Source organism: Mastigoproctus giganteus, chromosome 3 (genome assembly GCF_048544385.1).
Source record: "Mastigoproctus giganteus isolate SK-2022 chromosome 3, ASM4854438v1, whole genome shotgun sequence".
Classification (NCBI taxonomy): Eukaryota; Metazoa; Arthropoda; class Arachnida; order Uropygi; family Thelyphonidae; genus Mastigoproctus; species Mastigoproctus giganteus.
In genome coordinates, this window is record NC_143577.1 from 236517785 (window position 1) to 236534918 (window position 17134).

General features: G+C 37.2%; 1 protein-coding gene across 2 annotated transcripts in view; it reads left to right on the forward strand.

Annotated features, from left to right (window-relative positions):
• LOC150088907 (syntaxin-1A-like) overlaps positions 1–17134 on the forward strand; it is a 50767-nt gene that overhangs the window by 11813 nt on the left and 21820 nt on the right. For both annotated transcript variants that reach the window (XM_090370953.1, XM_090370954.1), the window contains exons 3-5: positions 9285–9384; positions 9961–10035; positions 15698–15771. In XM_090370953.1, the coding sequence (XP_090227079.1) occupies positions 9285–9384; positions 9961–10035; positions 15698–15771 (249 nt within the window). The remainder of the gene's footprint in view (positions 1–9284; positions 9385–9960; positions 10036–15697; positions 15772–17134) is intronic.

Genomic DNA, 17134 nt, shown 5'->3' on the forward strand with positions numbered 1-17134 from the left:
AGCGTGTGGTACGCACTGCTGCTCCTTCCCACCTGGCTACGGAGGTGCCATCTTTCATAGCAGGAACAACTCAAAGTGTAATTAAAATCCATTAGATTAAGACACAAAGAATTGGACGAGACGGAATGGCTGTCATTTGTTTGGATAATAAATCAAACAAAAACCAAGTTTTCTTACGATAGAAGCAAAAGCATTAGCAATATTTTTTTACGTAATAATCGTAATAAAATACTTGCATATTTTATTACGATAATTTATTGTGTTTGGTAATGTTTTGGTTACAAATGTGTGTTCAATCTTGGGTGGTCGGCACCTAACCCTATTTTTCCCATAGAGCCTGTTGTTTATATTGCATGATTTTGCATTGAAAGAGGGTTTCTAGGAACACAACTATCGTGCTATACGAGGACTGACTGTATGTAACTTTTTATTTTAAATATTTTTTATATTTAAAATATTTGTAATATTTTAATACGATTCTTACAAATATTATTATAAACAGAGTTTATAAATTTATGAATTTAAATGCTCATAGCTCTGTAACACCCAAACAATAGTATATTTTCAAGTCAAAAATGTAATTCATATTCATAATGGCTTCCTAAAGTTTTGCTATTATTGCATGGGACACCTTATATATATAGCGTAAAGTGTATTCGTATCAAATGGCACTCGTATCGATTCGTATCAGTATGGGGCCAATACGGAAGATGGCCCCAGTTTTGTCTGTGGGGCATGCCCGTGCCCTGCTAGAGGGAAGAGAGGGGCGGAGGAGAGGAGACAGTACTCCCCCTGCTGCCTGGGGAGTAGGAGTGAAAGGTGGGCCACTTGGGGGAGCTGCTCAGATCGCCAACGAGGCTTTTGTGCAGTTTAATTGCCGTTTTGTCCGATAGGTTTGCGGTCTTTCCTGGGACAGCAGCCTGTCCTTGGTTACTAGATATCCTATTTGAGTGATTGTCTTTCATGGGATAGAATCCTGTCCATGGTTTCTGAATCCTGTCAGTTTGGTGTCGATTTTATCTTCGATTTTTCAGTTTGGCCCAACCTGGTTGATGGCCATCTGCATCTTCTTCCTGGAGAAAACATCTTGCACACAGCAACTAAAGGCCATAAATTCCTCTGGTGAGTCTAGGGGTGGTTTTCCTGGTTATTCGGTAGGTATCCGATTTTTGTAATCATTGGCATCTAAGGTCTATATATTTTGTATTCATGCACGACATGGTGCCATGTTTCCAGTTCTCCGCAGAAGCAGTGTACTTCTTATATATATAGTAGAGTACCTTATATAAATAGTGGTGCCTTGATCAACTGTACATTTTATTAATTATCATTGCATTTTTTTTTTAATGTTTTTTTGCCTCGAGAGTGTCATTTATTTATTTTATTTATTAGAAACTATTGGATAATCGAATGTTGGGTTGCCATAAAGAGCAAAGCAACAGAGATTACAGTATTTATTTGTAGTTATAAAATAACGTGTGAACTTCTCCTTCCTCTATATCACTATGATTGTTTTTGTCGAAATGATAGTAAAGTGTCATACAATTTTTTTAGTCTGTACTGATCTTTTCATTATGAAATGTCAACTAAAGGTAAATGCATCATTTTATTTACATAAAATTAGAACCAATATATGTGAAAACAGTTTGAAAAAAAACATAAAATAAAATTATTATCAGATTATTTCCTGTAAGGTAATATCTTTTATTCCTGTTTAAAAAAAAAAAATGTAAAATTAAGTAGCATAAATAAATTTCTACAATATACACTTATCTGCAAGAGAAAATTGTATATTACTTACCTAAATACAATTTCAGTACATATAAATTGTACATTTCCTGTAAATAAATCAGTTCATTTCTTTGTTATTAATTGTATATAACTGTACTGTATATACTGATTGTGAATTTCCCGTGAATAGATTGTATTTTTTGATTAACTGGCACCTTTCTCCCCTCATCACTAGCACAGATAATAAGGATTCCACTGTAGTGTTTGTTAATTTGGTTGCTTAAATTAAATATTTATTTGTTCTTATATTCTTGTAACAAAGATGTGCTGTCCGTTCAAAACATTATGACCACTCCTGTAATTTAACATGGTTATTTCTCCCTGCCTGATTGCACCCGTTGCAGTGAAAACCTGCAAATGTGATACTGTATGTTCGTGGCATGGGTCTATGAAATACTTGATTGACATGGGCAAGGGATGTGATCTGATGGACATCATAAAAGGGATGATTATCGGGTACTGGTTGAATGATGGAAGTATTATGGAAACTGCAAATCTTGTGGAGCATTGTAGTTAAGGTGTTCCAAGAGTGAATGGTTAGTGGACAGAAAAGCAGTTCCCAGGCCAATGGTGGGCACCCTCTTCAGTTGTCATGGTGAACATAGGCTGTCCCACCTTGTGTGGGCTGATAGATGGAAAACGTTGGAACAGCTGATCATGGACTTTAACAAGGGGATGACCAGCAGTGTTTCCATGACTCCGATCCAACAAACATTTCTTTGTATGGGCTGCTAGAATAGGCACCAAGTCATGTACCCCATGCTTATGGCCACCCATTGCTAATGACACTTAAATTTGCATTTGAAAAAAGTTGCCTTTTCTGATGAATCATGTTTCCTGCTGTGCTGTGTGGTTGGTAGATGGAGAGCAGAAACAAACTGAGGATAGGAGTCACTCTGATGTCCTGGTCTAACAGAAACAGCAGGTGGTGGTAGTGTTTTGGTATGGGAGATATTTTCCTGTGAATCTCTTGGAGCCCTTATATTACTAGACCACACTTTGCATGCTAAAAACTACCTACATTGTGGCTGATTGGGTACAACCGTTGAACTGTCTTCCCAGGTGACACAGGTGTGTTCCAGTAGGATGGGGCACCTCTGTAGCCAGGTGGGAGCAGCGGAAGGAGCAGCAGTGCGTAGCACTGCTGCTCCTTCCCTCCTGGCTACGGAGGTGCCCAGGAAAATTAATGGAGGCACTGTTTAAAGAAGCACTGCAGGATCATCTGGACAAGGCTTCAGTTATAGCTCGGACACAGTATGGATTTGTTGTTTGTTATTTGATTTTTAGGAGCATTAGCAACTAAGGCCATATTGCTCCGGGATATGCGGTGGTCATTCCCTGACCTTTCCGCATCCTTCGTATTTGGTGGTGACGGACTCGAACCTCGGTCTAATCAAGAAGCGTGTGCTACGCACTGCTGCTCCTTCCCACCTGGCTACGGAGGCGCCATGGTTTTATTAAGGGAACGTCTTGCCTGACCAATTTGATTGGATACTATGAAGCAGTCACAAAAGAACTGGATGCAGGGAATAACTTTGATATTGTATATTTGATCTTAGAAAGGCTTTTGATAATGTTGCAAAGAAGACTGTTGCACAAATTGGATCAATGTGGCATTGGAGGCAAATTGCTGCTATGGATAAAGGGATGGTTGAGGGGGAGAAGACAGAGAGTGGTAATCAATGGACACTGCTCATCGTGGACTAATGTTATTAGCGGAGTCCCTCAGGATTCAGCGTTCGGTCCATTATTGTTTTCTGTATTTATAAATGATATTAATGATGGTATATTAAGATTAATGTCCAAGTTTGCAGATGATACAAATGTTGGCAGGATTGTTAAGGATACTACTGACACTATGCTGCTGCAACAAGATCTGGAAAGGTTGAGCAGATGGGCTGAGAGGTGGCAAATGAAATTTAACATTGACAAATGTAAAGTACTGCATATGGGAAAAAATAACCCCAGAGCAACGTATCAACTCTGTGGTACTACACTGACAGTGGCCGACCGGGCTAGCCAGGTGGGTAAAGTGCCTGCCTGGCAACCCAAAGGTCGCGGGTTCGAATCCCGCCTCGGGCTTAGATCAGAGTACTGCAAAAACCTTGGGAGGTGCACTATGGCCACAGAAGCTGATGCGCCAACAACTACCAAAAAAAAAAACACTGACAGTGGTAGAGAATGAAAAGGAACTGGGGGTAATTGTGCAGGCAGATATGAAGTTCTCTGAGCAGTGCAGACGGGCTGCAAGAGTAGCTCATGGTGACTTGTCAATCATATCAGAGACGTGGTGTCACACAGATATAAGGGATGCAGAACTGCAATTTGGGGAGTACAACGTCTACAGAAAGGATAGACAGGATAGGAAGGGGGGAGGGGTTATGCTATTAGTTAAGAAACACATAAAAACCAAGGAAGTGAAGCCAGTCGACATCGCTGGACAGTGCAGTGTTGAGTCAGTTTGGTGTGACATAAGCATTGGGAGATCAAAATTGAGAGTAGGAGTGTGCTATAGGCCTAATGACTCTGATGAGTATAATAAGGAACTGTACAGGGAAATAGAGTGGGCCAGTAAATCAGAGAGTCTTATAATGGGAGATTTTAATTTCCCAGATATTGACTGGAATTTGGGGGCTGGTTACTCACACACTAGCAGGGCTTTTGTGGATTTATTGGATGATTGTTTTCTACATCAGCATGTTCAGGAGCCAACTAGAGGGAGTAATACTCTTGATTTGATTATCAGCAGTGATTCTTCATGCATTAAGAATCTGCAGATAAATGAACCACTAGGTGGCAGTGATCACAGTGTTCTGAAGTGGGATTTACTGAAAGAGGTAACTACCATTAGGGGTAAAGGGAAGGGTTATTGCTTCCGTAAAGGCGACTACGATGGACTGAGACAGTATTTAAATTCTATACAGTGGGACCAACTGATGATGTTACCAACAGCAAATTCAAAATGGGAAGCATTCAAAGAACATATCTTGGAAGCTACTAGGCTTTACATACCAACTAAGAAATATTGTTCAAGGTTTAGGCCAAAATGGATGTCAGATGAACTAATGAGGCATATGGCAGAGAAGAAAAATGCATGGGATACTTACAAATTAACACATGACACAGAAGCCTATGATAGATACAAGTTGATATGCAACCAAGTTACAAAGGAGGTTAGGCAGGCGAAGGCAGATTATGAGAAATCCTTGGCAAGGGATGCAAAGAAAAACAGCAAAGAGTTCTTTACTTATGTAAACTCTAGAAGGAAGGGGATGAATCAGATTGGTCCACTTGATATTGATGGGTCAACTGTTGATGATCCTGCTCAGGTAGCTAACAAACTAAATGAATATTTTGCATCGACATTCACACATGAGGAGTTATTCAGCAAGGGGAATGCCAGAGGTGTATTCAACTCTAGCAGTAAGCTACAGAATCTTGAAATAACTGGGAGTAAAGTGGAGGAGAAACTGTTGAAGATAAACACAAGAAAGGCACCCGGGGTGGATGGGATCTATCCAGTTATATTAAAGGAGGCAGCAAAGGAAGTAAGCAAACCCTTAGCCATAATTATGAGAGCTTCCTTGGACTCAGGGGAGGTACCCATAGACTGGAAATGTGCAAATGTGACCCCAATTCACAAAGGAGGATCAAAGGCTGACACAAGTAACTATAGACCTGTGAGCTTAACTTCTGTTCCAGGAAAATTAATGGAGGCACTGGTTAAAGAAGCACTGCAGGATCATTTAGACAAGACTTCAGTTATAGCTCAGACACAGCATGGTTTTGTTAAGGGGAAGTCTTGCCTGACCAACTTGATTGGATACTATGATGCAGTCACAAAAGAACTGGATGCAGGGAATAACTTTGATATTATATACTTGGATCTTAGAAAGGCTTTTGATACTGTTGCACATGGAAGACTGCTACACAAATTGGAGCAGTGTGACATTGGAGGCAAATTGCTGCTATGGATAAAGGGGTGGTTGAGTGGGAGAAGACAGAGAGTGGTAATCAATGGACACTGCTCATCGTGGACTAATGTTATTAGTGGAGTCCCTCAGGGCTCAGTGTTGGGTCCATTATTGTTTTCTGTATTTATAAATGATATTGATGATGGTATATCAAGCTTAATGTCCAAGTTTGCAGATGATACAAAGGTTGGCAGGGTTGTCAAGGACACTACTGACACTACACTGCTGCAACAGGATCTGGAAAGGTTGAGCAGATGGGCTGAGAGGTGGCAAATGAAGTTTAACATTGACAAATGTAAAGTACTACACATGGGAAACAGCAACCCCAGGGCAACGTATCAACTCTGTGGTACTACACTGACAGTGGTAGAGAATGAAAGGGACTTGGGGGTGATTGTGCAGGCAGATATGAAGTTCTCTGAGCAGTGCAGATGGGCTGCAAGAGTAGCTCATGGAGTATTGTCAATGATGTACAGGAATTTTTCCAGCAGGGATAAAGGAGGTGATTATTCCATTGTATAAGGCAATGGTCAGGCCACACCTAGAGTACTGTATACAGGTCTGGAGGCCTCATTTCAAGAAGGATGTAGAGCTGCTGGAACGAGTACAGAGAAGGGCAACAAGATTAGTGAATGGAACAAAGGGGTGCTCTTACAAAGAAAGGCTTAAGTTTTGGAAATTACAGTGTCTGGAGACTAGGCACCAGCGAGGTGATCTGATAGAGGTGTATAAAGCCTTGAATGGTTTAAGCATGCTCAATGCTGATGGGATTCTTCCTCTAGCTCAGAAAAATCACCTGAGAGGGCATAAATTCAAATTGAGGAAAGACAGATGTAGGATAGACGTGCGGAAATTTGCCTTTAGCCAGCGGGTGGTTGGTTGGTGGAACAGACTGCCATCCCTTGTGGTGGAGGTTGATAGCCTAAATAAGTTTAAGGCTCAGCTGGACAGGTATTTTGAACGAACAGAGGGGTGAAGTGGAAGTGGGTTTTTTTTTTTTTTTTTTTGGCTGATGCTGCATAAGCTTGCTTTCTTGCATCAAATGCCTCTACTAATGCTAATGCTAATGATATACAGGAATTTTTCTAGCAGGGATAAGGAGGTGATTATTCCCTTGTATAAGGCAATGGTCAGGCCACACCTTGAGTACTGTATACAGGTCTGGAGGCCTCATTTCAAGAAGGATGTAGAGCTGCTGGGACGGGTACAGAGAAGGGCAAAAAGATTAGTGAATGGAACAAAGGGTTGCTCTTATGAAGAAAAGCTTAAGTTTTGCAAATTACAGTGTCTGGAGACTAGGCACCGGCGAGGTGATCTGATAGAAGTGTATAAAGCCTTCAATGGTTTGAGCATGCTCAATGCCGATGGGATTCTTCCTCTTGCTCAGAATAATCACCTGAGAGGGCATAAATTCAAATCGAGGAAAGACAGATATAGGATAGGTGTGCAGAAATTTGCCTTTAGCCAGCGGGTAGTTGGTTGGTGGAACAGACTTCCATCCCTTGTTGTGGAAGTTGATAGCCTAAATAAATTTAAGGCTTAGCTGGACAGGTATTTCGAACGAACGGAGGGGTGAAATGGGATAGTGTGTTTTTTTTTTTTTTTTTGGCTGATGCTGCTAAGCTTGCTTTCTTGCATCATATGCCTCTACTAATGCCAATGCTAATACAAACACGTTCGAAAGCCTTTGAGATGTCAAGAGCAACTGCTTGTTTTTCACCCAACTTTTCCATTGAATTTGTCCATAAATGGGTAACATAATATCACCGCTGGATCGACACTGACAAAATTCATACTGGCAATCGTTGACCAGGCGGAAGGTTTCTAGATAGTTTAAGAGTTGGTGGTTAATTGATTCCTCCATTACTTTAGAAAAAGTAGAAGTAATTGAAATTGGATGGGAGGGATTTGTCACCCTTTTTAGGAACTGGCTGGATATGAGCAAATTTTGAAGCAGAAGGAAAAATGCCTTTGGAATAAGGAAATGAAAAAAGTGGCAAAGAACAGAAGTAATTCTGGAGCTCAGGTTTTGAGAACAAGTGGAGAAATACCATCAGGACCTGGAACTTTCTTAGCATCAGATTCATCAACATCCTTCTGATATCCTTTTGACAGATGATCACATGAGGTATTTAATGGAGTGTACTGGGAATGGTTTGAGGTGATTTACCAAGATCATCAATACATGAGTTAAAAAAAAAATAGAATGCTAGCAGGTCAGCTTTATCTTTGGCTGATGTGGCAACAGAACCACCTGGTTTTGACAGAAGTGGGAACAGAGATGGGCAGTATTGCAGCCAAATTTTGGAAACAGACCAGAATGGTCAGCTACCATTGCATGAGAATCAAGTTTTTCGGCTCTTAGCCTGTTCGAAATCTGGTTTGGACTGATTAATAACTGCTTTACAAAGTATAAATGATACTTAATAATAAAAATTATTATTACGCTATGTTGCTTAAAAACGTAGTACTGGAAATGTTTTATAATAAAAATTCAGAAATATCATACGATTTCAAAGAATATAGGCTTAGTGGTTTGCTTTAAAAATATTATGTTGAAAGGGGTTTGCTAAGAAATATTTTACGTTGAAAGGGGTTTGCTAAGAAATATTTTACGTTGAAAGGGGTTCGCTAAGAAATATTTTACGTTGAAAGGGGTTTGCCAAGAAATATTTTACGTTGAAAGAGGTTTGAGATAAAAAATATTATGTTGAAAGGGGTTCGGGAGTCAAAAAAGGTTGGGAACTGCTCGACTAGTTCATCCCCCCCAAAGACATACATGCTAGAACCATCAGGACATTTCTTAATCCAGTTATCATAATCTGATTAAAAAAACATTGAGGTGGCAAACTTTATTTAAAAATGTCAGTAAGAGGAATTGTTGGGCAAAAATAAATGGAGTTTTTTTAGTGAATTGAAGATTCTGAACTGAAGAACTGTAGAAGTGAGTAATATTGTTCCATGCTATAGAAATATCTACTTATCAGTATATATCTAGACAGATAGATAAACAAAGTGTCCTGAAACACTTGTATACTAATATCTATGTGAGCTTCCCTCTCCATTCCTAAAAAATTCTTGGATGTGCCAATGAGTAGCAATAAATTAAGCTATTATGTTAATTATGAAATTAAGATTTGATTAGCACACAGCCATTTAGTCATCAATAATTAGAATGCTTGACATCACTAGCGTAGTTACCTTTTTTGGGCCTGGAGGCAAAGAACATGTTCGGGCCCCTACTTAATGAAAATTGCAAAAACATGAGAGAGCCAAAGACATCGGGCACCTAAAGGGCCAGGGCCCATAGGCAATTGTCTTGCCTGCCTACACGGTAGCTACGCCACTGCTTGACATATGCTGCAATAGTAATTATAATTACTATAATTGTATCGGAACAACAGTGATAATGGCCAAATTCACGTGTGTTGAGAAGTGTCATGTAGTAGACATTAGGGTTGTAGAAGATACATCTTCTTAAATTAACTTATTTATTTGTTCTTTTTCTTTTTTGAATAGGTAGAAACAATTAGTGATGGCATTTCAAATATTGAGATAAGGATAAATGAAGTTGAGCAGAAGCATACTGAAATTCTTTCTTCAGCAGAAAATGACAAAAGTAAGTTTAGAATATAGAGAAAATAACTCAAAATTATGCTCTCTGCTTTTATAAAAGGCAGAGAGCGTAATTATAATTATGCAATTGCAGTAATTTCACATTCATAATATACACTTTGGAGAAAGTAGTTTGTTTGTTCAAATGTATGCATATTGTGTGTGTTTTAATCGGAAAAACTATGTTGTGTGTGTTTTACAGGGAAAAACTATGGGGGGAGGAGTAAATTTACAGATCGACAGGAAATGTGCCCTTGTCAGCAAAACCCAACATTAAACAACTTTTGGGGAAGGTCCAGATGTGCTTTATTACAAATTCATCTTTGGCCCCTGCTGACCCATGTCACAAAAAGGACACGCCCATTGTTAACTGAATGCTGTGTATGTCTGCTATAACAGTGGTGCTGTTAGCACCTCCACTGGCCATCCTGAAATATAAATATAATGTTTTTTGGTATATTATTATATTTTGACCCTATGTATAATAATTGCAAGTTATAGATATGCTTGTATAGATTGGATCACACTATTTGTATTTTTTTCTGTTTTTTTTTGCTTATCTGAGGCTTGTATATTTTAGAATCAAAAGATGAGTTAGATGAGCTCATGAAAAGTGTCAAGCACATGTCAACTACCATCAATCAGAAATTAAAATGTAAGTACCACCCTTCTATTAATAATTTTTTTAAGCTTAAAAATTCCATAATACATTTAGGGTAATAGCCTCAGTTACAAAGAAGTTAACTAAAGTATAAGTTAGTGCTAGAGCATCATGTCTATACATAGCCTTTTTTCTTAAATACTTAGTGGTTGGCTACGTATAGACATGATGCTTAAAAATTCTAAATGTAATAATAAGAAGGATCATTTTAACAGGAATGCAGATACAGTAGAGTGTTAATAACCTGAATTAATTGGAACTGGGGCAGTTTGGACTTCTGATTTGTTCAGATTTTTGGACTTATCAAAAATACTGTTCTGGAGACTAAAAGAAAAGTTTAGTAAGTTTAGAAATAAAGACACTGGCTTTAAAATCTGAGGGACCGTCTAATTTTTTGTTAAAATCCAGCACCTTTCACACAACAAAGGTCCAGATATGGGTTCTCCTAAACTTCGTCTCTGTGTGAACCACATATAAACAGCATCTTTGAGGAAGGGTCATTAGCTGTTCTCATAGTTTTTCTTATTTTTTTTTTGCACCATATCGAGTTTTGATGCGAACTTTAAAATTTTTTCCTTAATGTCTGTTATGGTTGGCTTTCCAACCTCATAAAATTTTGCTAACGAAGACCCGCTTTCTCCTTTTAAAGTATGTTTAAAATCTCAATCTTCAATTCAATTGTTAAAAATTTCTGCTTCCTTTTAAAAGATGAAGAAAACTACAGTGCGGTAAAATAAAACTCTGTTCAGAATCTTTTTACTTCGTATCTCACTTGCACATATCATATTAGTTGCAATTTCTGTGTGTGTTTGTTTGTTTGTTATTTGGTTTTTTAGGAGCATTAGCAACTAAGGCCATATTGCTCCGGGATATGCGGTAGTCATTCCCTGACCTTTCTGCATCTTCTGTATTTTGTGGTGACGGGCTCGAACCCCGGTCTAATCAAGAAGCGTGTGCTACGCACTGCTGCTCCTTCCCACCTGGCTACAGAGGCACCATTTCTGTGTCCTTTGTTATTGATTGACGTTTATCTTTTTTTTACTGTTTTAGCTTTTACAACCGCAAAAAAAAGTCAGTGAACAGAAATATCAGATTACAAAGTGTGTTAAAAACAGATTACAAAGTGTTATGTTTAGTTAGTACTGTATGTATATCAATTAAGCTATGTACATAAGTGTAAATTTATTTTTATTTTGCTAACCTGTGGATAATATTCTTCAAATTTTCATGTATCATTTAATTTTGTTAATTGGTAAGGGAAAAAAAAAGTGTAAATTTGTGCTTTATATCTTCATTTTCGTAGCCTCTGGATAACAGCCTCCTATTTTCGCTTATTAGAATTGCCTTTTAATAGAATCAAAATTCAATTCATAAACATGATCACAATAAGCTTACTGTAATTATTTTATGGCACCAGCATAAAAAAAAAAAAACTGTAAATGCTAGCTTGTTTAGATTATTGACATTTCAAATTCAAATTATTGACGTTTGAAGTTTGGATGCTCTGCCGTATGTGGAAATTACAACATAGATTTATTAAGGGGAAATCTTGTCTGACCAATCTGATTAGCTATTGTGATGCAGTAACAAGGAACCGTATGCAAAAAAATAATTGTTAAGTAATTCCACTGGTCTCCTACTTTTAATATCATTAGTGCCAATGTGTACAACAATATCACCCTTTGTGCCCTTAAAAGATGATATCTGCTCTACAACGTCATCAACCTTTGCCCCTGGCAGACATAACCTGGTCCTGTTCCACCTATCCTTTTTGCACAATATGTTCACCAACAACTAGTTCCTTTGGGGCCAATGCATTCTGCCTTGGGGATTGCCGCTGTGTTGCGTGATGTTCAAGTGCAAGCTCTGGCATTGATGTGGGCAGCTGAGAGCTTGATCGGCCCTCAATTTAAATCATTTGAGGGCATCCACCCTGTCCTTCAAGCTCTCATATAGGCCCATAACAACGCTGAGTTGGCGCCTGATTTCCTTGCACACCTTACATCGCACACACACACAAAGACATTCCCCTTGGCAATATCATGTCCCGTTCCTGATAGCTCCACAAACATCAAACAAGCAGTGCATTTCAAATATATACATACTAACTAATTGACATTTCTGTTCAATGACATTTGTGGGTGGGGGGTTAATATTTAAAACAGTAAAAAGATAAGCAATCAATAACAAAGAACACGGCACACAAATTGCAAGTAACACGATATGCACAAGTGAGAATGAAGTAACAAGTTACGAAGCTTTAAAAATAGGAATGAAGAGAAGATTCTGAAAATTAATTTTTTTGTATGATTGAAGATTTCATGGAAGTGTAAACACATTTTACCATAATAACCCACAGAATTCCAGCTGTTGGTATTATCGCAAATTCAATAAGATCGAGTTTACCACCCGTTTATGATAGATTGCACTAACAGAAAAGCCCAATAAACAGGTGACTTCTAATTGTTTTTATTGTTTTATGGTTTTGACCTCCAGAAATCCGACTGAACCATGTGGTACAGTCGTAGGGTAATCTCCAGTGCTGTGGTCTCTTCCCCCGATTAAATGGCATGTTGTCACAATTAAGTGAAGTAAACCCTGGCTTTTTTCTCAATTGGGTTCTGTTCTTTAGGATTTGTCCCAAATAAATGGCTTCCCCGGTTAACCGGTGGCCCAAATAACCGGAATTCACTGTATTTCCTAAAATTTTTTTAATGAAATACAAAATCTCTTGTGAATGAAATAAACATAATTTATTTGTAGGAGACCCAAAGGTTGTGGGTTCGAATCCCGCCTTGGGCTTGGATCAGAGTAGTGTGAAAACCTTGGGAGATGCATTATGGCCGCAGAAGCCGATGTGCCAACAACTAACAAAAAAAAAAAAAAAAAAAAAAATTGTAGAAGAATAAGAGAAATTTACCTCAATATGATTCCAGAAGTGTCCTACATATCATATTGAGGTAAATTTCTCTTATTCTTCTATAAATATTGATATCAAAGTAGAATGTATTGAGCACTATAGCTCTGTTATATACTATCAAACATAGTTTATATATTGAATGTACAATATATTCTGATTTAATTCATCAGATATATGTATTCTGATTGAATATATATATATATTCTGATTTAATTCATGTTAGAATCTTCTGAAAAGGGTGTCTGTTTAGTAGTTACAGTGGTCAGATGGCTGCAGGGGTTGGAATAGTATGTGACCTATGAAATCAGGTATTTAAGGAAAAGGAACTGATAGAATGAAATATGACAGTTGCATTCAAATTAGCTTTCTTTCAAAGTGAATAAAGAAATCTGCAAAATCTAATAATTATAAGAATCTTATAACTATAAGAACCATTTACATAAAACACCTTTCTAACCATACTCACATTATAAACAGTTGAACAAATGCAAATATTCTTCAGTCAAATGACAGTTACTATGGATAAAACAGAAAAGTAGTAAACAATAGCTTAAAACCATCTATTTTAATCCTTTCATGAGTGCACATGTATATATTTATATATGTGTTTTCGTGTATGGGCTCTCTGGAGTATATATGTATATATACAGCTGAAACCCATTAAAACACGATTCAGTAGAACACGATTCCACTTATAATGCGATGCAAGCATGGCTCCCATTTTTCGTCAGTTGAAATGTGTTTTTAGTCACCGAAGATCAACATTTTGGATTCCTTGTGAATGCATGCCGATATTTTCAGTTTAACGTGGCTCCTCAATACACATTATTCTTTGATTTCCGTAAGAACAATAATAAATTACTTGTAACTTTACCGTAAAGTGTTTGAACATATTCAGTAATTTTTAAAAAAGTTCACTGGATGAATGCAAAATCACAGAAGTCATTTGTATACGAAGCACAATCCTTTTGTTGTTTCATGCCGGTCACAATCTGTTTGATTAGTATTTCAAATAAACAAACTGACAAGCTGTCTTGTTTTACTTAATGTACTCATACACTTGAGCAACAATTAAAATGTTACTAAAACATTAAATGTTTTAGTAGTAAAGAAACAAAGAGATGTGCAATGAAACAGTGAACTGTTGACACAGTTTTTTTTAAAAATGAAAGTCCTGAAAGTAATGACTAAAACGTGCAAAAGTTTGTTCACTGATGTCTACTTAATAATTGAAAGAACATTGATTGCATTATGTTTTCCCTATTTTTCCGAATTTTCGACCGTTTGTTAATTTCAAAACACAACCATAACAGTCAAAACAACCATGTGGAAGAGCAGTTTTTGTGAGTAATGATTTGTTTTTTGAATATTATTTCCATTATTATTCTTTGCGCGATTTTTCTTGGACATAGTATTGCAATTATCACGCAAAAAAGAGACGAGAAAAATTGATAGTATGTATGAAGTTTGAATGCCAAAAAGTGGCTAGAATTTTCTAATGCAATCCCTCTTATATCACAATGATTCTTTGGACCCTGAGCATTGCATTATAACAGGTTCACCTGTATATTTGTTTTAATGTCATTTCAGATAATGTGTCTATTTATGTGCAAATTTTGTAGAGGTCTTCAGTTGGGCATTTCCAAGTAATTGTAGACTCAGTTTATAATAGTATAAACTGTGATACATGATGCAAGGAAGCAAGCAATCAAAAAAAAAAAAAAAAAACACTATCACATTTGTCCATCCACTATAGTAACACAACCCATGTGTTTACTTGTTCTACAATGACTCCCAGCAGTCTCTGAAATACTCTGCATCTTGTTTTCCAGGCTGCTGCTCATTCCAATAGAAGCAGTGCAAGAATCACTTTCACCTCTGCCAGTGGCTACTGTTAATCTATTAGTCCTTGTATATTGGCACCTCCGTAGCCAGGTGGGAAGGAGCAACAGTGCGTAGCACACGCTTCTTGATTAGACCAGGGTTCCGCATCCTCTGTTAATACAGAGGATGCGGAAAGGTCAGGGAATGACCACCGCATATTCGCGGTGCAATATGGCCTTAGTTGCTAATGCTCCTAAAAACCAAACAACAACAGTCCTTGTATCCCCCCCCAAACTAGCAGTTTTCCGACCCACCTAACACTGCTTCGATAACATCAGCAAATATTCTTGCACCCTTTCTATTTAAGTGTATCTCATCTCTGTTATCTGACACAATAGATGTTGATCTGTTGTGTCAGATAAATTACATAGTGGATTCCGCATTTAATAATGTAGAGAGAGAGAGTGTAAGGTGTGCTGTACAGTTATCATTCACAAGCAAAACTTTTCTTCATTTTGCAGCCATTTCATGATCAAATTCTACTAGCCGTTCACTGAATATGTGTTGCATTGTCCAAACCTGTTATTAAAACATGTAGTGGAAATTTATTCACTTACAGTAATGAGATTTTCTGATTTGCCTACAACAAATGGTTTCCTTTTTACACTGCTGTTCGCTGGCTTTACACACCTATTACCTCAGAAACAAAGTCTTGGAAGGCAACATGTGATATAACAGTCCAGTTCTGTTTCATTAGCATTATAAATAACTGATAAAGGATAACTACCACATTAGCAAACTTTGAATTTACTCATTAACAGCAGTTAATGAGTTTTTTTTTTATTTTTATGAAATAAATTTTATAAAACATTTTTTTGTTAACTTTATGAATCTCTTTTTCTTTCTTGATAGCAATGGAGAGAGATATTACACGAGGAGAAAAAAAACCTAGGCCTTCTGCTGATGTGAGAATAAAGAAAATGCAGGTATATATATATATGTATATATATATATGTACTGTATATGCTATGTACACACACACTATATATGCACAACAAGTATTCATACACCAATACTTTCAAGAAAATGTTTATTCAGGAAATTTTTAAGGAAATTGATAATTTGTTAACCTTAATGATATCTGTGATTCTTTTCTAAATACTGTATTCTCAACAATTTTTATGCAAATAGACAACTGATGCTTGTTTCCACCTCTCCTTTGCTATGATTTGTAGTTGAACAGTGGAAGAGGAGCCTATTGGCTGTTGTGCCAACAACCTGTTTCCATAGAATTTGCCACATTATGGATATTCTGGAATCTTAGATATCAATGTAGGTCATGAAACGAAAGCTTTAGGTGCTACAACTAGTGGGCCCAAAACACAAAAATTAGCCCCACATCAATCCCAGATTTATGCTTAGACAATGTAGACAGCAGCCCACAGTCAAAATTTGATGATGCTATGTAATATACTGTGTGAAAGGCATTACATGGCATGAATACAAAATTTATTAAAAATTAGACACCTGACTCCAAGTTATTTATTCAATTTTAAATTTATTTATTTAAAAATTTGTTAAATTTGTTTATTGAGTCACAAAATTAGAAATCAGGTGAAAAAGTTAAACCCTTTTCTTACCAAAAGGTCCAATATACTAAATATTATTGCATTTTTGTTGATGTTTCAGACAAACTTTGGGTATCCTTTATCAAGTCAAAGTTGAGCAGGTAACAGGATGCCTCCAAGTTTGGAAGCAAACTTGGATTCAGCTGTTTAATGTTTAATGAGTCAGTTATTTAATGTTTAATAAATTGAGAGGATGTCATATCAGTTCTCTGCTTTCTACGAGTTGTGATTTTGTAACTAATGCATTCAAAAAATTTCATTTTTTGTGTGTAGCTGATTCTGTGTTACAGATTTTTAAGGATTTTAAAAATAGGTACTTATTAATTTCATGGTTGGTGGTGCTGAAATCTTACATTCAGCCATGCCTTACACTGTTCACTTTCTGATCAAAATTTCATTGTCAGGATGATGCACTCTATTAGGTAGTGTTCTTTAAGAATTCTCCAAACCTATCTCCAATCTGACCTGAATAGAAGTCTGATAGAATGTAAGCCATGTACTGTCAGTTTGGACAGGTCATCATTTCAAGCGACGTTTGCATTCACTGACACTGTATTATGCTAGTGAGTTGTAGCTCTACCTAAGAAACTCAAGCTGTGTAATTTCCATTACTTACAGTCACTCCTGTTGATCTGCTCCACTACCTTATGTTTGTTTTGCAGATATGATTCTGGCAGCTTGGCAATAGGCTATAAATAAAGTTAGGCTAGAAATAAACATC